This window comes from Molothrus ater, chromosome 6, assembly GCF_012460135.2.
Source record: "Molothrus ater isolate BHLD 08-10-18 breed brown headed cowbird chromosome 6, BPBGC_Mater_1.1, whole genome shotgun sequence".
Classification (NCBI taxonomy): domain Eukaryota; kingdom Metazoa; phylum Chordata; class Aves; order Passeriformes; family Icteridae; genus Molothrus; species Molothrus ater.
The window spans coordinates 29,297,330-29,320,091 of NC_050483.2; the positions used below are offsets into that span (position 1 = coordinate 29,297,330).

Sequence of the window (22,762 nt, forward strand, 5' to 3'; positions counted from 1 at the left end):
TACTGAGAAATAAAGCCAGTGATGCCAGTAGCTCAAAGTAGAACATTTCTAGCAGGCTTCCTTCTAACAGTCCACATCATTAATAATGTATGGCGTGGAACCAGATGATGCTTTTTTCTGGAAATCTAAGTCTCTAATGAAGTCCAAGTCTGAAGGAAATGGTCATTGGGTTTTGAAAGCTAAAAAAGTTCACAGAGAAAGGATTAGAATCTGAGAGAGGTTTGCCATCACCATCAGTGACTTGAGGATCTCATGGCTGCCAGGGGGAACAATCCTGCTCTCCCCAGCCCCAGGGAGAGCAGGTCAGATGCTCTCCACTGCACTGGCATTGCACATGGGCCACGAGGTGAGTTGGATCAGCTTGCTATCCCAGCTGAAACCTAATCACTTGTCTTTATTTTTCTTTTTGCAAGGCTAGTTTACAGTCACATTGAACTGAAGGAAGTGGCTGGGTTTTAGCTGGCTCAACCCATTTGTTGACATTTGGCTGCGTAAGACTGCTAAAGTCTATTGTAAAATTACACATAAAAATGTCATTGTGAAACTGTAGCAAATAACTGTCACAAAAATGCTTCAGCTTTTTCAGAATGACTAGCATTATCTAAGTGGAAAAATAAAGCAGTGTACTGTGGCATGTACTTGAGGTTCCATTAAAGCAAAAGAGTTGGGGTTTTCTTTTAATCCTAGGAAGGAGGCAGTACCATAAAATACATCTTTTTACTTAAATTGTCAGACATCAGTGTTTTCTTTTAAAAATGAATCTAGCTTTATCCTTTAGTGTGAGAGGTAATGGCACCAGTTTACAGTAACCCTGAAACACTTTTAAAGGATTGTAATTTCCAGACATTTTTCCTTTAGAGGGCATGGTTGTGGAGATACTATTTTCTTCTCTGTTTTAGCTTTTCCTCACATCTGTGTTAGGAAACAAGCCAAGTACTTTTCTTTCTCACACTTAAACTTCAAATAAAGTGTTTGAGTCAGCTTACATTGACTTAAAAATTCAGTTCAAGATATAGCAGGAGACTTTTGGAACTGAATAGGTCAAGTGACTTGCCTGGACTTGCCTATTTGATCTCCTTTTAATTACACCTTTTTTAAGTACAAAACCAGCTTGGGTTTTCTTTTGATTGTTTTTGTATTCTGGAGCTTGTGATCTGGAAGTGGATGTTCTCTTCACTTCTAATGTTGTCATATACAGGTGGTTCCTGAAATCCCATCTAATTATATTCCTGTTAGAGGTTTCTTTGGAAGGTCCACCTGTCCAAGCTTTAATTTGCTTACTCTGAGTGTTTGGGTTATTGTAGTAAAAGCAGACTGTAGTTACAAGCAGCCCTATCAAGAAGGGCAGGACTGCACTTTATGTACCTCTTTCAAATAAATAAGGTTGGAAAGTGCTTTTCCAAATCTACCGGCTTTGTTGCAGTCAGGAGCTGGGTGTTATCCTAAGACTGATTTTTATCAGAGATTAACCTGTTCTAGGCTGCTTCCTTCTTTGTGCCTCAGTATAAACATTTAAAATGCACCTGTGTAAAAGACCTAGTATAGAGTTAGAAATACATCAGACTTTATGGAAAGGAGTTGATGTGATAGTTATAAAACCACTTTGCCAAAGAAGTAATTTTATTTCCTGATACAGGCAGTTTTGGCCATTCAGTGGAGAAACTAGAGAGGTAGGAGATTTGAATCTTGGCTAGGGGAAAGAAAAGGCAAGGTACAAGATCTCCCTCATACCTGACTGTAGGTAGTTCCAAGGAGAGATTTGCTATGTAAGTTGGGTGTTGGAAATGCTGGAGGAGAGCTCCTCACCTGTCTTTGTAAGGGAGGGGGGAGTTTGTGCTCTTCCCAGGCCTCGTTATCTTGTGGCTAGAGGAGGTTGGTTCCATTGCCAAGCTCAATGGAGACTTAACAGATTTTTTCCTCTCTGGTGCAAAGGTCCTCTGAAAAGGACAGGTTCTCTGTTACTAACTTACTTGGGATGCATCAAAAAGATCCTTTTCTGTCTGATTTTTTCTGGGGGTGCTTAAACGGTGAGTGTGGCTGTCCTGAAGGGATGCAGGGAAGTCTCTCTGCCAGGCTGAACACTGGGAGCCACACCACAGGAAACATGCACGAGGGAAGAGCAGGTTCAGAACTGTTTTCTAATACTATTTTTTTGCCTCTTTTCTTACTAGGAGAACGTCTGGCAAAGCCTGAAAGAGGCAAAATGCGAGTGCACAAAATATCCAATGTGAACAAGGCCTTGGATTTCATTGCCAGCAAAGGAGTCAAGCTAGTATCCATTGGAGCAGAAGGTAAAGGAACCGTCCGATTTTTTCTGAGCCCAAGCTGTGCTTAGCCTTTGCCTTTCTTTCATAGCAGCATGTCATTTCCCTTCCCATTTCCTCTCCCTAGCCCTACTGTGTTCTTGTAGAATAAACAACTGAGTTAAAAATGGGATATAGTAGGTTTTTACTCTGGATTTAAATCTGATCTTCACACCAGGCTGCCAAACCTGATTTCCATTTGGGATTATTGGTCAGGTCATCCTGCTTTTCTCCTGGTTCTCATGAGTTAAGAAAAACTTTGAGCAATGGCAGAAACAAATTAATTGAGATACTTCTTTTTCAAATGAAGACAGCTCTGAATTGAAGCATAGCAGTTATTTGTATTTAGCTTGTTTCAGAGCTGCTGGAGAAGGATCTCTTGCTGGAGGACATTGCATGGGTCAAAGCCAAGTGCAGTCCCCAGCATAGGACAAGGACCCCAGAGATTCCAACTTTCATGGCTTCCAGGCTTCTGGTTGTGCACCCTACATAGCTGGATGCTCTGGCTGGAAGCCTTTATCACTGTGTAGAGACCAGTGTGGGCAGCATCTGGGATGCCCTCAAGAACTTGCAGACCATGCAGAAACCAGGCAGCTGTGCAAGGTTTTTGTCTTTTTAGCAGAGGTGGTGGGTGTTTCACAGGTATGTCACCCAAGTCTGAGAAGGGCTTACAGGTTTTCATGACACTTTTCTCTGTTCTGGATCTGTTTGTAAGTCCTTCCTATGGATTCAGGTTGTCATTGTTGCTGTGGAGATACTCTGCTTCTGAGATATTTCTAGGTTTGTCTTTACAGTGACCATGGAAATTGAGGGAGGTTTGTTATCTCCACCTTGCAGATGGAAGTACTTGGTTTCTCTAGGGAAGCTCATGACACAGCCAGGAAATGAGCCCATGATACAGTTCTGGATGTGTATTCCTTCTTTGGGAGAGTCCTGGGGCTACAGGGCTGAGCTCTGCCTGTTCTCAGCTTATGAGGTCAGTGCAGTCTTGGCACGCTGTCCCCAGTTCTGAATTTTCAAGCATTCTCTTGGGGCATCTCCAAGACCTGTACCCATCCTATGGTTCATTTGTTCCATGTCAGATCAGGCAGATTACCTCAGCCACTGCAGGTGCTTATGTTTGCCTTACCAAAATCTTTACCTCAGCACACTGCTTTAACTTCATGGAGACTTTGGGATAACTTAGAACTAATGTCAGGGACATTGCAGATGCCTCTTCACTGTCTTTGGTATTGAAGAGCAAAATACAAGAGATCAATGGCTGAATTATACTGATATTTTGCATGCAAAACTTTCCTTCAGATTTCTCAGCTTTTTCAGCAGTAGCAACCTGAGGCTATTGTTGGCTGTGAATATTGTTTATGGAAAACAAAAACACATCTAAGGTCACTTTGTGCCCTTACAAAAAGACTGATGCATCCAGTGTCTGATACAATAGTCCATATCTGTATAGGACCCTTTTCAGACTAGAAAACTGGAAGCTGGATCTGGACCTAGATATGGTCTACCTTAAATAGCTCCTTCAAATTTTCCAGAGTATAGCTAACCCTATCTTTCTTTCTTCCTAAATTCCCCCTTTTTTCCCCTTTTGATTCTGTTCTCCATGGCACTAGTTTCTTTTCGTCTTCTTCTGAGGGATTTATGTTTTTAATCTCCCGAGTCCTGTTCCTGAGTCAGCTGTGACTGCATCTCACAGCACTTAAAAGTCATTTGCAAGTCAAGTGATCTGTGACCAAAGATCACCAGGGCCCACTTATTCAGTATGGACTGACAGCAGTCACCCTGTTCAGAAACAGGCTGTGAAGTGCCATTTTGTGACAGAAGTATGATCCATATCAATCTGAATAGGGATCTTGAAGTCCCCTGCCAAATGTTTCCTGGCTTTCCTTTGTCCTGGTGCCTATGCAGCTATATCGACAATACATATGGCTTTCTTTAAACTACCAAAGGTGGCAAGGCACTGCAGTTTAGCCTAAGGTTAGTTCTGATTTTTATACAGAGTGCTTGGGCCTGTGCTGTGATGCCTCTCAGGCCATGTGAGTGTGGTCACAGCATGGACTTGCCTGCCCCAGTGCCTGCCCTGGCACACAGAGTGAGCCCAGGCCACTCTGCTTGTCACCAAGGAGCACAACCTGCTGCAGGGACTTCTGCCCAGCCTGTCAGCCCAGGGGCTTGCTGGGCAGTAAACTGCACATCAGCTATAAAAATGGAATTTACTTTGGACAGCACAGAAGTTTATTCTGTCCATGAAAGGGATTATGAACCTTTCTGAAGCATGAATTTTAGGGACTTTTTTGGGGGGTTTGGTTTTGCTTGTTTTAATCTAAATATTTTGTTAGCCAGAGTCCATAGAATCAAAGTATGTTGTGGCATACAGCAGATCTGTGTAATCTGGATCAAGGAAGACTTTAGCCAAATGGTTTTCATCTGCTTTTAAATCTCACTGTCATCTGACACCTCAGGATCCTTCTTTTGCTGTAATAGATTCCATATTCATGTCAAATGCTCCTGGGACTTAACAAGATGAATAGGTCAAGTATGTCACCCTAGGACTGGTTTATTTTTACCTTAAATCTGCATAGAAAGTTGCTGTTTTCTTAAACAGATCTTGCTTACTTCAACATACAGATAACTTTGGATGAACTGATCCCTATTCTCACCTGCACAAGTAAAAGGAGAAATAAAGCTGAAGGATTTCAGTGATTGCAAAAGTCCCATCATAAAACACCTACTGAAGCACCAAGCAGTGCACGGATACATTTATTTCACTATTAAAAAAAGGGGAAGGTAGGGTCTCTCTATGTCAGTGAGTGAAGCATAGCATTTATTTGTCCCTATGTCCTGTCCACTCTGTTAGGGACTTGAAAGTTACACCCTCACTAACAATGCCAGCTGTCTGTCCTAAATCAGACAGGACCATCAGGAGCAACATGCTTTCTGAAGACAGGAGCATGATAGTTGTCCTGCTGTATTTGGCTTTTGTTTGAAAAACGAAGTGCAGAGCAGCCTTCATGTTGTCACCATTGTTGTTGTAGGTCTCCAATTCCCAGATCATAATGCTATCCTGCCAATTGTTCATGCCCTGCAACTTCTTCTCTCCATGGGGTAACCAAAGGCTCTGCTCTCATGGGCAGCTCAGAAGTATCTAGGAGGGGATAACAGTTTCTGTATTGCTGATTCTGCTTCTAAATATCCATGGTAGGAAAGGAAGCTTAATAATTTTTGCATTTTTCAAAATGAGTTCATGCATTTAAAAGAGGTGGTGGCATTTCAAAAGGCACGTCTCTGTGGCCAGCCAGTACTGTAGTTCTTGCCTACTTGTTACTTGGTGCAGTGATAGGAGCTGGGTGGAAGCATATTCACTGGTGCAAAAAATTTCCTTCTAGTGGACGCAGATGCTTCACCAGCTTTAGCCAGCAATTGATCAACCCTCAAGTTGAATGTAAATCACATTGATAGCATGTGCTTGTGCTGCTGTTCCTTCAACAGCTGCTGGTGCTGAAGTGCACACAGTGCTTGCAGAGGCCCTGCCTAGAAAGAGCACTTGGAAAGCAGAGTCAGGCTTTTAGAAAATACTGTATGATTCCAAGCTTTTTAATACGTGAACTGCTCTCACATTACTGAGTCTTCCTTATATCAGCAGGGACCAAGCATACTGTCTTTAATTAGACATTAGATTGTTCTGGCTTTATAGTGTTGTATTCAACTTTTTAACAATTCTTGTGGAGTTTCTTTTTCTTCATCACCAGGAAGCAGAAAGCTTCATGCAAACCTGTTTTGCAGCCATGTTTTTTGCTTTTGTTTCTTGGCCTATCCTACTGTACTAGAAAGAGACTGGCACAGATGCAGGGTGGTGAATTCTGAAGGAAAAGGAGGTTGGCAGTAGGGAGTACTGGGATGGAAGATCAAGTGAGTGAGGGCCAAAGAGCATAGAGTCTTCTGATCAGTTAGGTTGACTTTGTAACCAGGTTTCCAGGAGAAGATTTTTAGCACTAGACCATTTTGTCAAGTCTATTTCAAAGAGCAACAACAACAACAAAAAAAGACAGAGGATTGTGTAGCTTGTTAAATGTGTATTCTGGGATGGATCACTCACTAATCTCACTGACTTCAGTAACTACTTGGTACATGGTGGTACTGTGTAAAGTAAGATGACATGTAGAGATGAAGTAGTAGAAATATTCTGGATTTCCTCCACAACAGCTTTGTTTTGGTGCACTGCTAAAGAATATTCAGATATGGGAACAGGGAGCACATCTTTCTTTTTAAATGAGTTGTGCTGTGAAGAAGACTGGGAAAGAAGGGATGCTTCCACCTTAATTCCACCAGCTGACTTTATAAAACCAGAATTTTAGAATGTGACCAGAAGGTAGTGCTGAGTTCTTCTGTGATGTTAGCGACTTTACACTGTCGGTTTTATATAAGTGTCTGGACCTTTATTTCAAATTTAAATCCATGGAGCAGTAATATTAATTACCTGTTTCAGCTCACTGATTGATTTATTACTATTCATGAAGCATTTTCAGCATTAAAGTATTGTCATCAGATTTTAATCAAGCCCATTAAAGAGCTCCATTTAGTTTCAGGTCTTAAATATATCCTAGAAGAGTCCTGCCAATTGTTGGGGGTTTTACAAGCACTGGATTTTTTGATTTTTGAAGATCCCCGTGATTATCAATCACATTAACAAAACAAACAAGCTGAAAATGCAGGTACTTTCTTGTATATTTTAGCTGCAGTATCTCAGGTATTTTTAAAAATAGCAAGGATTCTCCTTCAAGTTGATTGCAGTGCTTTACTGGAGGATTGAAGAATACAAAAAGTACAGAACTGAATACACTTGCCATCGTATGACATTTTCTTGCATCAGCCTAGCAGACAACCCCCTGACCTCAAAATGTCTGTAAAAAATTAATTTGCGTGAAAACCGTCAACAGGCAAACACAGTTTTTTCATGCCAGCAAAATAACTGTAGATTTTTTGTACTGAACTGAAAAGTTATTGGCTGTTTAATTCTGGGCAAACTGATGACCCAATAAGAGATCTTAGTACTCTGAAGTTTAGAAAGGAGCAGAGACAGAGTTTTACTGCAGTAGAACAAGGCTGCATGTCTTGCTTTCTGTCTTCTGCATCTGTAAATCACTAATTCACATGTATGTCTAAGGACAGTAGAGCTTATAATTCTGATTTATGCTGGAAGTTGCTTGACATGTATCTCTAAATCACAAGTTTTCAGGAATTTGGACACAATTTCTGAAAATCTATTTCTGGGGTGTGTGCTGCTGCTCTGTTGGTTTTGAATACAATGAGGTTCACATTTTGAATTTTTTTCATGAGAAGAAAAGCATTTTTTAACAGCTTAAAAGGAAAGATTAAAATATTGTTACTTTTGTGGCACTATCCAGACAGGCATCAATTGCCTATACCACAAATTGTGCTTGCTCCAGAACCTAATTCCTGCTGGGCAGCTTTAGGAAAGAAGTGGCATGGAGGAGTCTACAGTAGTACAAAAATGGTTTCTGACAGTCTTCTTGGGACTTGAATTATTCTACCTCCAAACATTTTCTTACTGAAAATACTCTTGTGACTTGTCATTTATTTGTGAAAGATCCTGCCATATAGGGACCTGTCAGAGAATGAGTAGGAGAAAACAGCTCAGCTGGTTTCACTATCCAAAAATGTGAAGGCTGTAAATTCTGTAACTGTGTGTGTGTGTATATATATCTGTGGAATTTTTGTAGATGTTGAGGATCAGTACTTGAGACCCATCTGCTCACTGTTTGGCTCTAGTCCATACATGATGGAAGCTTCTTTCTGGGCCAGCATTGCCCCAAGCACTTGTTGTTCTCAGGACCTTGATCCTTCATCCTAAACAGATCATAGCTCACACACGCAAACAGTTGCCTTGTAAAACCTCCAAGTTGTTGACCCTTGCTCATTTATGCTGTGGAATCTAATGAGCAGTAAAGCACAGTATGCTCACAGTCATGGTTTATGTTGTGTTCTGTGCTTATTGGTCAGCATGAGTTCTTGGTTCTTCTTCCACCAGGATGTGTGGACATTGAGAAATTGTCCTTTGGCAATTACATGACTGAAAGAAGTCCTGTACAGGAAGTGTGATGTATTTAGGCTTGTTTGAAATTAAAATGTTTATGATGTATGGTTTTCTTGGTTGTATCTTGTTCACAGGACAAAACCAGCTGTCAGAGCTCATCTGCTCTGGGAATTGTCACTGGTTCTTCTGGCCTATTTATGCTGGTGCAGTTCTGTAGGTGACTTGGAGTAGATATGGGATAAGAGAAGTAAGGCTTTTCCTTTTCCCAGTTTGGCTTCTCTGACTTCTAAGTAGTAGTAATTATACCTGAGGAAGGTGCTTTTAGGTCTGTGTGGGAAATTACACTGATCTAAATCAGTGCTTATTCCCAATCTTTAGGATCATCTGTGTCTGTTTTGCTCTCAGCATTGTACTGCAAAATCTGATTACGGGGTACTGTACCTATCAGCAGAGCATCTGGGAAGGCAGGGAAAAACAGTTTTTAGCAGGAATTCCGTTCCTTCCATCTGCAAAAGGGAATGTTCCCCAATGCTTCTGTTTTACAAGGATTTGCAGTTGCAACTTTATGTCTATTTCTTCTCTTTCTACCTTTTTTTTTCTTCCCACAGAAATCGTGGATGGCAATGTTAAAATGACCCTTGGAATGATTTGGACCATCATCCTTCGTTTTGCCATTCAGGATATCTCAGTTGAAGGTAAATTTTAGTTCTTTCCTGACATTGTTCAATAATGGACAACTGGAGTAACTAAATGGCATTGCCACTTAAATGGCCCAAAATGCCCTCTTAAGTAAGTCACTGAAGGATCCTTGGGAGCTACCCTTCCCAAGCTGCCCTGACTTCTCATGAACATTTATGGCCAAGCTCAGGCACACTGAGATGAGTTTTTCAGATGCTTCTCCTACAAGAGATTTCAAGGGTAGCTCAAAAGGATGACTAAGCCTGAAAATAAACTTATCACTTAAGAGTCCTACAAGACTCTGTAGTTCCAAAAAGCTATCTCCTTATTACTGAACTTCATTAAGAAGATAATAGTAACAAAACTATCCTAGTAGACTTTTCCAAACAAGAAATTCTCTGACAAGTGAAGTTTAATAAAGTACAATTTAGTGCAGTCTCTACCAAGAGGATTTGGTGATGGCTTTCTAGCATATGCTCCAGAGCCTCCTGTTTTCTAAGAAAATTAGTTAATTGATGTGTTTTCTTTCTTTCTTTCCCTAGAAACATCTGCTAAAGAAGGACTTTTGTTATGGTGTCAGAGGAAGACAGCCCCCTACAAAAATGTAAACATCCAGAACTTCCATATCAGGTGAGTTACAGGCAAGAACTTAGCTTTACAATCTGTGTTATTTTCCTACGTCTGTCAGTATGTTCAGCAAGTTTCCTGGCAGACCTCCCACGGCAAAGCACGTGCACATTACACAAATAACAGTGTGGTCCAGAGAGCTGCCTAGGAAGCTGAAGGCAGAGGTTCTAAGAGATCCAAGTACCTCATTCAGGTTACAGTTGCTCCTTTCATAAAGTTCTTCAGGGCATTAAGTCCTCCAAGAGCAGCATTTGTGGCATGGGCTAAGCAAGAGAGCTTTTGCTCTGTGAAAACTCAGAATGCTTTAGCAGCCATGACAAAAGGAGTGCCTCCTAACTTCTGTAGTATGGCAGAGCTGGGAAGGAAGAAGAGGTTCTCTTGCTCTGCTTTTCATATTTCCAAGCTGGCAGATGTTCCAGTGAAGATTCTACATAATAGTGTTTTCTCCAGCACATCTTGGAGCCTTGTATGAGCCATACAAAGTAAAGCACTTCTGAGCTTAACTGCCATCAGTGCAGCTGGCTGGGGACATCTGCCTTTTCCCTAAGGAATGTCCTTGTTCCTCCTTTATGGCTTGGGTACACCTTTTTTCAACCTCGAGCTCGTGTGCTGCACAGGACACGCACAGAGGGTTCAGCACAGAGAACTGCCAAAAACAAGGTCCCAAGGTCCTCAATGGGCAAGTCGTAATCACAATGGATTTTTGGAGGGGTTGAAAGGAATCTTTATTGCAGTCTCATGCACGTACAAGATACCTCTCATTCCCAGCACTTACAGAAGCACTCTTAGTTGGAAACTAAACCAGAAGTAGTTGTCTCACTGCCTTGCTGCCTTCCCTCATGCTCACCACTGTGTGTCTCCGTGGCTGAGCAATGTTCATTGTTCTCTCTTGTGTTTCTCTCATAGTTGGAAGGATGGCCTTGGTTTCTGTGCTTTAATTCATAGACACCGTCCAGAGCTCATCGACTACGGCAAGCTACGAAAGGTACAAATCCATTTGTCTATCAGACCAGATGCTTGGCACCTTAGAAGTAAAGAAGGAAAAGAATTAGCTTGATAAACATAATTGGAGAACTTCAGCACAAGCTGGCAGTTGCAGGACTGGGGGGGAAGGAAGGAGGGATGAATCAGTACATTCAGGCTTCTTGGTGAAGCGTGAACTTAATGAGCTTCCTGCTTGACTTTCCCTGCTTTCAGACTGCCTTGTATGAGGCACACGTGCCCCAGTCCCAGCTGATGAGCAAAAGCTGGCAAACTCAGTAACACCAAATGTGAGAATAGTTCTCTGCTAATGTCACAGACTAGTGAGTCAAATCAGGCTTAACATTTCTGTGGAGAGCTGGATAGAAACCAGTTATCTGGTGTTCAAAATGCTCATTGAGGGGTTTGTGTGCCCTCAATGGACGCTGTCACATGCTTCCAGCTTAGCACTGAGTCATCTACAGTGCTTCTGGACTTCTCCTAGTATGTAGATATCAGGTGCCAAAAAAGCATTTGTCAGAAAACTTGATTTTACTTAAATACTTGTTCTGGTAGCATGATACCAAGCTGCTCCAAATTTTACTCCCTGTGTGGTTTGGAGACAAGATTGCTGAATGGAGGATTGCAATAACCACTTAGTGGTTTATGCTGCTCCCAGTGTCTTGACCCAGCAGTGCAATAGAAGATCAAACTGGGTTCTTGTCCTACTGGTGTTCCTGAAGTCTGCTGAGATCCACTTTCACTGTATCTGTGCCCATGTCACCAAGAGCATAGTTCATGTACCATTGCTGGGGCTAACACAAAAAGCTTGTCCATCAGGTCTCCTGCTGGACTGTGTGTTTTAAGTGCATGCGTGCTTGGTATTAGCTAGGGAAATAAACATCACCAGCAGACCTGGGCTCCTGGATCACCATGCAAATGGACAAAGTGTAAATGACCTAATCAAATTAGCACCCCAGAGGCCATAAATTGTACAATGCCTGATCTACTTTTCAATAACCTTATAGATATTTACTGTCTTCCAGAGCAGTCAGTTTTTCTGATCAGTTTTAGTGTCTGGAGTCAGCACAGGGGGTAAGACTGTACCTGTTTACACAAACAGCAGCAAGAAGAAAAGGAATTATTAGAGTAACATTTCTGTGCCTAATGTTGGGAAAATAACACAGCTAAGCAATGTGTGCCTGACAAACCCAGGCAGGTAAATGCTGCAGCACACTCTGTCACCGCCAAAGCCAAGTGAAAACAGAGTGAAGGAAAGTGAGTTATTGGTTGATATTGACTACAGGCTTTTTAGGGTGAAAAATAGTGTGATTGTTCTAGCCAAATTCCATGTACATGAGAGGGGATTTTTCCTATTTGGAGTAAGATTAAATGGAACCTGCATCTTTTGATCTCTGCTTGCTTTTGATTCCATCCTTCATCTGGTTCCCTCCGTCCTTCTGAAGTCTTCTCACACTCTCTGTATCATTTTTATTGTTGTTCTGCCTCAGTTACTCTAAAGAGGTGAGATTAAATGTATGTTGGAGAACTCTACAACAGCTGAAATCTTGAGCAAATAGCTGGGAGGAACTTAAGAGCCTAGTCCTTAGCTATGGCAGTTGATGTGTGCTGAAGGGAAGGTAACCTTTGTTATGCTAGATATTTGAAACCAATTGTGGTATATATAAACACAGAGGAGGCTGCTGAGAGGCAGCCACTGCAGTGGATAGTAGGTTAGAGATCCACCTCAAGTTCTCTTCCAGCTCTAGGGAGCAATTAGTGGCATCTCAGTTGTGTGTGCCTTTGGCAATGCTGTGTGTGTTTCTGTGTATACACATACACAGAAATCTATGAGATAAAGAGGTGAAATCAGTCCAAGCTGTCCAGAGTTCTGCACTGTACTTCTTGTTTGGGCAGCATTCTTCTGCAGCTTGTGTTTTCTGCTCTGTCACAGGGGCTGTGTCTAGGCTACAGGCCTGTATTGGCAGTGTACTTGCAAAAGGTAGCCAGCCAGTGTATAGCCATGTATTTTCCCAAAATTTAGCAACTTCTTTTGTCAGCACTCTTTTGTATTGAGTTTGTTCCTGGCTATTTTTCCCATTCTAGCTGTATTAGGAATAAGCACAATTCTTTTCTGCATACAGGCACTGCCTAGCTAAAGTTATTTGTATAGTCCAGGCCTCAAAACAACAGGGACAAGTCCAGCTTGGTGTTGGTGATTGCCTGACACCCCAGCTAATTGGTTAGATAGTGTCTATTTAGTGCAGATCTGTCTGCTATTATTCAGCTCACTGTGGATAAGGTCTTGGGATTCAGCTCATGGTCTGCAAGTGAGAGGTATGCAGAGGATGGGGTTTCCCTTCCTCCTTTTACCTTCACTGTAGCTCAGCTGTGAGCTACATCTAAGATACTTCTGTCAGTGTTGACAGTGATTGACTGCTGGCTCTGACACCCCCTCATATACCACAATATGTATAGAACTGTGGTCTGTGTACTGCTGTGTTATATACAGATATTTCTGAAAACATGAGTTTTGGATTTCTTTCTCAGTGTCTTCAGTTCTGGTAGATATGGTAAGTGCTTGCTCTCTCTGAATATTCCTTTCCCTCCATCTCCTTTCCTGATTGCTAGTTAATAGATGATGTTTTTTATGTTACATTGCAATAATTGCCTTGGCAACCTTGTGGGCTGCAAGGACTTGGAAATAGCTGGAGGAAGAGAGGAGTCCCTGCATGAATTAGGGTTGAAAGATGAAGAGCCGTGATAATCTTTAGTCAGCAAAAGCAGAGGATGAGCCAGGTTGGCATCTGTCTAGGGCAGGTTTGCTGTCTGCCACCACTAAAACAAAATACCTCCTCCATGGTGAAGCTATAGATTTCCTTGTGGCTAGCTCAGCTAGAGTCTGGCAAGTTATTGTTCCTTTTCATGCCTCTGCCATTGCTATGTTCATGTAAATGGAATTGCAACCAAGACACCTCCACAGCCTCATCTGGGTCAGTGCTCTTCTGGGTGTGTGTTTCAGCTGTGGAAGGAATCAGGGGACAGGTGGCTTGTCTTTTGTTTGATCTGCTGTGTTTGGGTCCCTAAAGTGTGCCTGCAGCTGTGGTGCTTCAGTGTGAGGCTTGGAGCTGCCTGGCCAGTCTTTATTACATTGCCCCTTTTCACGGGCATCAGCTGAAATAGGTGATTTGAAATAATGATTAGCTGGTGTACAGTAGGATGGAACTGAAAGTGGTGGAATTGGGAGGAATTTCAAAGGGCTTGAGACCCTAGTCTTGGAAAAGCCCCGGGGAACCCTAACTCATGCACGAAGAAGCAAAATTGTTGGGATGAGCTGCTCCACTGCTCTTGAGGGGTGAAGTTTTTCCTGCAGGGAGCAGAGTCTTGCTCAAGTGTAGCTCTCTACTCGTCTCCAAGTTAGTCTTGGACTTAAGTAGCTTGCTTTCAGTAGTGCTATCTTTAGTTTCATTCCCTAAGAGATATTGTGATCACACATCTTTCTGCATTTGAAGTTGAAATCTGCAGGCTTTATCTAGGTGAGTCTCCAGTTTCCCACGTGTTAAAAATTCCAGCCCTTCCTTTGGGACTGCCCAAGCTCAGTAAGTTTTCCCATCAGGAAACCTCTCCCAGCTTTCAGCCAAAAATTTCTTTTTAACCTTTGGCAAGAGTGCTCCTGGTGTTGTTACTTGCAAACTGATAGGAAAGCTATCTGCAGGGAGAAATTTGCTCCTCCTTTTCCTCCAGGAGAGGCTGGCAGATCTTCATGCAGCTTGTTCAGATGGGTCTATGCTAAGGAGGGGTTTGTGTTAATACGAAACACTCTGTCAGGGTGTTAATAACCCTGATGGTCACGGTCAGCATGGGGTCAAATGTGCTACACAGTGGTGACATTTCTACAGAAATAGAAAATGGCGCATGTACTAGGGGAAGACTGGCAAGGGAGCTGCCACTTGGCATTTCTGCATGCTCCTGCATTGAGTGAAAGAAAATCTGTTATTTTTTTTCCTCCCTAAATGAAGCTAGGGCTATGTCTACACTGAGTGAACAAAGTAGGTTATATACCACCTAGTCTCACCTCCTCAGATAAGGCTTTTGCTTATGCTGTGGGTTCACAGAGGTTTCTCCACACCAGGCACAAAAGACAAGTAGGTTGGAATTGAAGTGGTTCCTCTAATTCCACGGCATAGGATGGTTCCTTGTAACTGGAGAATAGTAAAAATCCACTGCTCAGCTCTGAAGAGGTGGATGTAGATATATCTGATGTAGTCACCATTGAAGATGTATTATATAGGAGTATAAGGATTTGACACTATATCATACTGTATGTGACAGCTGCTGGCTTCATCACAGCATGCCTGTGCAACATTACCTTGCTTAATAATGACTTGTTCCAGTGGATTTAGTACAGATCACTGTCTGTTTTAGTGGCCTTTCTGTGTGATTTACTTTGATAGGTGAAACATTGTCTGAGAGAGACATTCACCCAAAGGAATATGTTGCTGATATTGGATGCCAGTCTAATACGTGCTTGATTCCTAGGAAAATGCTGCAGGAAACTGCTTTTCAAGCAGCTCAGTTTCCTAGTTCATGGAGGCTGTAATCTGAGGGCTACATAATGACCAGTGCCATAAAGGAAGTTTTATTCTTGCCCTTACCCTGTCTGCCCAAGCCTGCCTAGCTTCATCTTTCCTGCTGGGCGTGTTCAAAGGAAGCTGCCTATTGATTAGAGTTGAGGCACAGCTTAATCTTCCAAGTCACTGCAATAAGCAAAGGCACATGGTTCAGATAGAAAATAAACAGAACATGGATGCTACTCTAGAAAGAAGGTGAAATAATTTTACTACCTTTTTCCTGGTTTTTTATGTGGGTCACAGTGGGAATGGCACAAATGACAATATGGAGAGTAGCACCCCATCTTTCCTCCCTCCCAAAAAACACCAAACAAGATGGCTGAACACTAGCAGTTTATGCACAACCTTTCCTCCAGTAGAAGCCACATGTCTCAACAGTAGGAACTGATAAAGCAAATGTCATTTGTCACCTATGAAGTGGATTGATCCTTCAGAATAGTGAAGTGTCATGGTTGTACAGAAATATAGGAACAAGTTGCTATGAGAATCTTACACAGGTTGGCAAGTGTCTTGTTGCTGATTATTATTATGTTTGAATGCTGGACACAATTTTCAGAGTCTTTCATTTTCAATGGCATTTGTTTTTCATGTTTTCTTGTGTGGCACTTTAAAATCTGCAGAAGGTTTATATAGAGAGGAATAGAAATGTACTAGGGAAATTACAAGACCTGTGCAGAAGGAAAAGCCATACTCAAGGCAAAATGGGTACTTTTATATGTATTTATTCTGTAGACATTTGTTGGAACATTTCTCTTCCTCCCACTCAACTAGTGTTCAACAAACTGTACACTAGCTAAGGACAGCACCCGTTGCAGATGTTGTTACTATTTTAGTATTGCTTAGATGTTCTAACAGATACATGGCTCTGCAGTTCTTTAAAATGGAACTTGCAAACCCAATAGAAGCATGAGATGTAAATGTGAGATGTGGTCTCATCATTTACTATCAGTATGATATGAAGCTAACATTACTTATAGCTGGATTCAAGACAAAACGCATTATTCTTTTTTTTTTTTTTTTTTTGCAAGTGCATAGACTGTATGTTGATTATCATACCAAGAGTCCCCAGGCTCTTCTTTCAAAAGGAAGCTAATTGTTTCATCCTGCTACATGAGGCTTCACACCCAATTTTTGTCTGGCAAGCACAGTTGCCTGAACCAAAGCTCTTTCTGAGAGAAATGCTGTGTACCTTGTTAAAAGTTGCTGCTGACGCTCTTCCTCTGTTTCTTTCCCAGGATGATCCTCTCACTAATCTAAACACAGCTTTTGATGTGGCTGAAAAATACCTGGATATTCCAAAGATGCTGGATGCAGAAGGTAAAGTAGATTCCAACAGCTTTTAACTTGTTTTTTCTCAAGAAATTTTCCACTCTTCTAGGTGGAGTCCTTTTGTACAAGATTCCAGTAACCTCTGAATGTTCCCTGCATGACTGTGTAGTAACTGTATAGGGAAAAAGTTAAAATGGAATAATGAGTCACATATTCTGCTTCCCTCTTCCTCCTCTGTCCTTCAGTCTTTCGAGTCTAGCGTGGAGATCTTAGCTTGGAGTTGACACACGAGGCAGAGATGACTAACACCTGTCATCTGCTGACTGAAGTGTTCCCTTTCAATTATCAGGCCAAATACTGAGTTAGTGGATGGTGTAGGCCTGTGTTCCTTTTGCTCCAGGGTTTTTTTTCTGTGGTCTTTCTGACATTGCTGGTATTTTTCCTTCAGAGGGCATGATATTATTATCATTATTATAGACTGCTTTTTCTTAACTACTCAGAAGTGTTTAGCATGAAGATTCTTCACTGACTGAGTCTGGAGACCAAGACAGAATTCTATGTTGTTCAGAGATGCTTTTGGTGCTGATTACAACTGCAATCCCTGAGGCCACTGGGACAGCAAGGATTACTTTTCAGAGCCTTGTCAGGACCAGCTTGGCAACAGATTTTGAAGACTGTAACTCTGGAGTACAAACAACAGCCTGAAATAGTTCACTGGTTGTCGGCTGTTTGCCTAAAGCCAGTGGGCTTCAATGGTAGAAGCTGTATTTCAGACTTGAGTTGGACAGGGGAAGCAGTTAAACATTTTTGTTAAATCAAGGAGTGAGAGGAGCAAAGAGGAAAGGTGGGAATAGGACAGCCAAACCCGGTGAACCTGTATTTTAGTAACTAGGATGTTCACATTCCTAGAAGGTATTTCCCATCCCCAGAGATGAGTTTTGCTTTCCCTGCATTCATCATGCTGAGGTTAAAAAAAAATCATGAGGATTCCAGTAAATTCAACTGTTTCCTGCCATTCTGTAGGAAATACAGATACCTCCAAAATAAGCGGATCTAGCTTCAGATCTTAGCAAAAGTAGCAGTGATGAAGAGGGCCCCTGGCAGGAGTTCTCACTGCTCTTTACTGATTTCTCTCCTCCCTCATGGAGTCAAGCTAATGTGCATTCCCCCACACCATTAATTCTGATCTCTGGAGGTGTTGAGTTTCCACTGAAACTAATGAAAGGGCCTTTTGAAATTCAAGCCATCATTGTGTTGAAATGGAGGAGGGAGACGTGGAAAAGAAGGGAGAAAGTATCTTTCCAGAAGAAGAGAACTGCACGGAGGAATTGCAATGTAATATGTCTATAAAAGTCATGTCATCCTGATGCCAGTTTGGGTTGATTCAATCCACCAATCACAGTAATGTTCTCAGGACGGGGAAGGGCTGTGACACAAGACATGCTGACATATGGCTGCCTTAGCCTGGCCAGACTCTGGAGGAAATTGTATGATGAGGGAGGGGAACCAGAAGGGTGATCCTGGGTTGTGATACACACACATCTCCTGGGGAACGCCGGGAAGCACTGTGAAATCGCTGTGACACGCCTGCGCCGCAGCAGGCCTCCTGGACAGTTGTGGTTCCACTACCCCTCCTCTGCTTTCCTCCCATCAGTTGATTGTGCTCTTAACGTGAGGTTTTTTTTGACAGACATTGTTGGAACTGCCCGTCCTGACGAGAAGGCCATCATGACCTATGTTTCTAGCTTCTACCACGCCTTCTCAGGAGCCCAGAAGGTATCGCAGGATCCCAAGCTCCCTCCACAGAGCACACCTGGTGCCATTGCTAATGTCCAAACCTTTTTTTCTTTCTCTCTCTCCTCTCTAGCTACGGGCATCTTTATTATTATGTTCGTGGTAGAGTTGGCTGTTGGTTCAAAGTGGTGCCCCAAATATAATACACGGGGCAAGGAAGCCAGGAATCCCATTTCCCTCTAGTCAGCAGTACTTCCAGTGGCACTTAGGTATGCCACACTTTGGCACACATGCAAATTTAAGGGAGTGGGGAGCTCTGCCTTCTCCATTTGCCTTGTGAACTGCTGCCCTGATGGCCAAGAACCTGGACTTCTTGATCCTGGTAAATCTGAGCTAGAATGCTTGGTCTTAGAAAAAGTAAAGACCACCACATAGATGCTCTGCCCAGCAGGAAACTACAGCCTCCCCCCATGGGAAATTACAGATACCTATTCACTTTTTTTTTCTTTTTTTTTTGTCTTTTCCAAAGATGGAGAAACAAAGCTGACTGAGGTTTTGTGAAGGGTTTAATGAATGGCCAAAGCTTTATCTTTTGCCTTATGTATGCTGCAGGTTCCAGCACCCTTGCTTTAAGGTCTGAACTTGCTGCTTTCTCAAGTTGTGCCGCAAATTCAGTCCCAGTTCACCTGGGGCTTATAAAGCATGTATAACAAGTACATCCACGGTGGTTTTGTAAACCGAGCATTGTTTATCATGGCAGAGATGCCTGTTTTTGTTCATTTGTTTCCTTTTTGTCCCCTCTTTTCTCATCCATGTTGGAAACCAGGCAGTTGAGTCCTCGCTACTTCTGGCTTAGCCATTTTCCTATTGGTAATGGAGTCACTTAAGGAAAACATTTTGTGGGTGAAACCTTGTACACGTCTCTTGCCAAAACCAAGCAGCCTCCTGTACTTGAGTGCCGTAGAAACAGGCAGTGCACGTTGCAGCAGAGCAGCTCCTGTGTAGGAAGTGCACTGCGTGGGAAGGCTCTGATCTCCAGCTCCTTGGCGTATGAAGGGCCTCGAGCGCGGGCGTTCAGATCTCCAAACAACTTGTTTGCATCCTTGGGCCGGGCCCCCAGACTGCAGCTGTGAAGGTGCAGAGCCCAGATCCTCATCTCAGGAGCCCCCTGGATTGGGGGGTAGGGAGGGGTGCCGCTTTGAGCCACAAGCCAACACTGCTAGCCACCTTCTGGTCCGAATTCCCAGCTCTCCGCATGGAAGTCTGTTTGGCCTGTCCTGCAATGCATGATGGGAAGTTTTCTCCCCCTCTCTCACGCCACCCATGATTGTTTTGTTTTATCCTATGTGCTGCTTCTTACTTTATCCTTTCAACCTCTTTTCCTTCTCTGCACAGATATTATAGGCACGCTAAGGCCGGATGAGAAGGCCATAATGACCTATGTCTCATGTTACTACCACGCCTTCTCAGGGGCACAGAAGGTGAGACTTTACTGCTAACAACCCCTCCCTTCACCCTGCCCTGCCCATCTGTCCTCCAGTGAGGAATGCCAGACCCCCGTCCGCCCCAGGGCGTCTGCAGGGCAGCCAGTGCGTCCAGTGATGCATTTGGATATGCCATCTGTAATCTTGCTGGAGAAGCGATGTAAATGTCCTTTTGGACACACTTGAGCTGCTCCTTCCCTCCAGTCTCACAGCACAGGAGAGGAGAAAGCATTAGGTAAAGCTGGCATTGGAAGATGAACGGATGTTTGCTCTGACAGAGGCAGTACCCTTTCAGTAACTAATGGGCATTGTCCTGACCAGGCAGTGCACCTCCAGAACTACCACAGTCAAATCTGCCCACTCCAGGAAATCACAGCCTGTCCCTCTTGGGCTGCCATCCTGCCTTCCACACTCCACTAGGTCAGTGGTCTTTTCCTAGGCTGAATCATCCGTGAGCTGGTTACATAGCACTTTTGTGCTCCAGCCGTGAAGTTCATTTCTACCAGGCCTTCAGCTTTCCCAAATTCATTTCCATTCCTTGTTTCTCCCTTGTAATTCTCCTGTTTCCCAAACCACCTATATGTCTTTTTTATCTTTCCTCTGCCTTGCCCATTTCCATAGCTTCAGGCTTTCCTTCTTCCTCTGATTCCTCTTTACTCCAAAGTCTCTTTGCCTGACATCAGGATATTTTGAACTAAATATTGCAGATCATTTTTGGGCAAGCAATTTCCCAGCAGTCCTTTGAATGAAGGAAAAAGGTCAATTCTTTTCTCCCATGTCATTACCTGCCTGGGCTGTGGCCCTTCCACAAGATTACTGCTAGTTTCAAATAGGAGACTTTAGATCAGTAAAATCCAAAATCCAAGACTATGTTCTTCGTGTTACAGACAGGCCTTTTCTATTTGAAACACAGTCTTTGTGTTGCCCAGCTTGAGGGCTAATCTGACTCCAGGAAGATTCTGTCTCTTTTGTGCAAAGCGGTGCTGATGGTCCCAGCATTGATTCAGTTTCCATGCTGATGCTGGCTTTCAGAGGGTAAATGCAAGCAGTAGTTTCCAGGGAGCAGCTCTTTAGTTCAAGCTTTTTGTTCTTTGCCCAGTTTCATATAAATTACATGATACTGTCTTGTTTCCAAGGAACTGGGAATGTGTTCCACGGCAGTGCAGTAGACTTGCCCATTTGGCATAATTGGTGTAGTCATGACTTTTCTGCTAGGATCCTGTGGGTTTTTGTTCAAAACACTCAAGACCAGTCTGCAAGTTCCAGCCAGCTGATACTTGCAGGAAGACTGTAGTTTCAGAAATCATGCCAGCCTCATGAAAAGGCCTGATGTTTGCCAGGTGCCCCTGAGGGACTGCTCCATGCAGTCTGCTTAACCTGAGGAGCTCCAGATGAGGAAACATCAAACCACAACACGAGGGGAGTTGCAGCCTGCTGCAGAAACAGCCATGCCACTTACCAATCTCTTCCTTTTCTCTCTGCATCCATTCCATGATTTGGAAACCTGTTCAGCAGGTTCCATGCTCTGATCAGCAATTTATGTGGATGCTCAGTCTGCTGGGATCACTGAAAACAGTCTTCTGATTGCCTCAGGACCTGAACCACGTAGCTGGGGCAAAAACTATACATGAACTGTCTCAGTATTAACATTTCAATCCCATGTAGTCCAACAGACTTACAGGGACTTACATGATTCATTTTTTAGCAGTCCTAATGGGCCAGCAACTCAACTGTGCCCTGGCAGGAGGGGTACAGCTCCTTTTTGGAGCTGCCCTGGTCATAAATTAGCCAGCTGCTAAGTGACACATACTCAAACCCGCAGGCAAATGCAAAGTGGTTGCTGAGCACAAGCCCCTGCCCAGATGTTACTGTGTTGCCACCTCATGCAGGGTTAGGTGACTTACTGTGATATCGCTCAATTTTTCATCCAGATTTTTCATTACTGCCAGCAGGCCTGAAGGGAGAGTCCCATGAACCGCTTTCTGCTTCTTTCATTCTCTTATCCTGAGCCTTTGAAGGTACAGGGTCCCCAGCCTGACTTGTGTATGTAGATGGCTGCTTTTTCTCTATGCCTTTTTTTAAATATATATATTTGTAGGTATACTTGCTTTGGTTGGTTTGCTTGTTTTCTAACTGCTTCTGACTTTCACACTAAATGCATGCGACTACTGGTTGGCTTAATATTTTGTAAGCTTGTGGCAATTTCTAACTAATGTTTTACTGTTTTATTAAGAGATTGTGTTTGGTGTATAGTATTTTGGAGTGGTCCTCCGAGGCCAGAGGACAGCAGCAGCCAGGCATCTTCCCCTGAGGCTAGAGGACAGCAACAGGCAGGCATCCCTACATAGTGCACTGTGGGAATGCCTTCCTTCATGGTCCTCCTCAGCAGAAAGACTTGGATCCATGAACTAGAGAGACTGCAAACTCTACACTTATCCTCAGCAGTTCAAGTTATGGTTGAGAAGTACAGAAAAGACAAAAGGCACATAAATTCCTGCCATTCAGTTTTTCATTTTGATTCCACCAGACAGCATGTGCATCGACACAGCAGCGTGGTGTCAAGCAAAATGAGCTTGCCCTCCCCAAGACTCTGAGTGCAAGCAGTACAGTGTGTCAGCACAGTGCTGCACTGAAGCTGATGAGCTCACACAGGTTCTCTGAGAATAAAGGTGTGCAGCTTCCAGAGCCCAGGATTCTGCATCTTCTCAGTCCAGCCCTGTGCCTTGTGGGCATCTTGGCTTTTTTGGAGTCAGCATGAACATCCTAAATGCATCGTTGCCTTTAGCAGTGTGGGGAAGCCAAAACAGCTTTTTCCACTGAACTAATGAAGGTGTAGGGGGAGCTGCCTTGGCCTCATGTAAACATCTTGGTGTGCCACTCTTCTTTTACATGAAAGTGTTTCACTTTAGTTTTGAGGTTGCCATCACTGTGGATCAGCTCATTAGCAGTAGTGTGGAGGGTATTTGTGAAGGTTGCCTGAAAGCTCTGGCATCCTTTTGTCCTACCGTGCTCAGAGCACAG

At 43.1% G+C, this 22,762-nt stretch overlaps 1 protein-coding gene across 7 annotated transcripts in view; it reads left to right on the top strand.

Moving 5' to 3' along the window:
- The window catches only part of ACTN1 (actinin alpha 1), an 86,133-nt gene that overhangs the window by 43,529 nt on the left and 19,842 nt on the right, over nucleotides 1-22,762 (top strand). For 4 of the 7 annotated variants that reach the window (XM_054515042.1, XM_036383469.2, XM_036383465.2 and 1 more), the window contains exons 3-8: nucleotides 2,172-2,291; nucleotides 8,967-9,053; nucleotides 9,579-9,666; nucleotides 10,570-10,648; nucleotides 16,490-16,571; nucleotides 19,653-19,738. In XM_054515042.1, the coding sequence (XP_054371017.1) occupies nucleotides 2,172-2,291; nucleotides 8,967-9,053; nucleotides 9,579-9,666; nucleotides 10,570-10,648; nucleotides 16,490-16,571; nucleotides 19,653-19,738 (542 nt within the window). Of the gene's footprint in view, nucleotides 1-2,171; nucleotides 2,292-8,966; nucleotides 9,054-9,578; nucleotides 9,667-10,569; nucleotides 10,649-16,489; nucleotides 16,572-18,213; nucleotides 18,300-19,652; nucleotides 19,739-22,762 lie in introns of all 7 variants that reach the window. The other 3 variants (XM_054515043.1, XM_036383468.2, XM_036383466.2) reach the window with 1 other exon arrangement.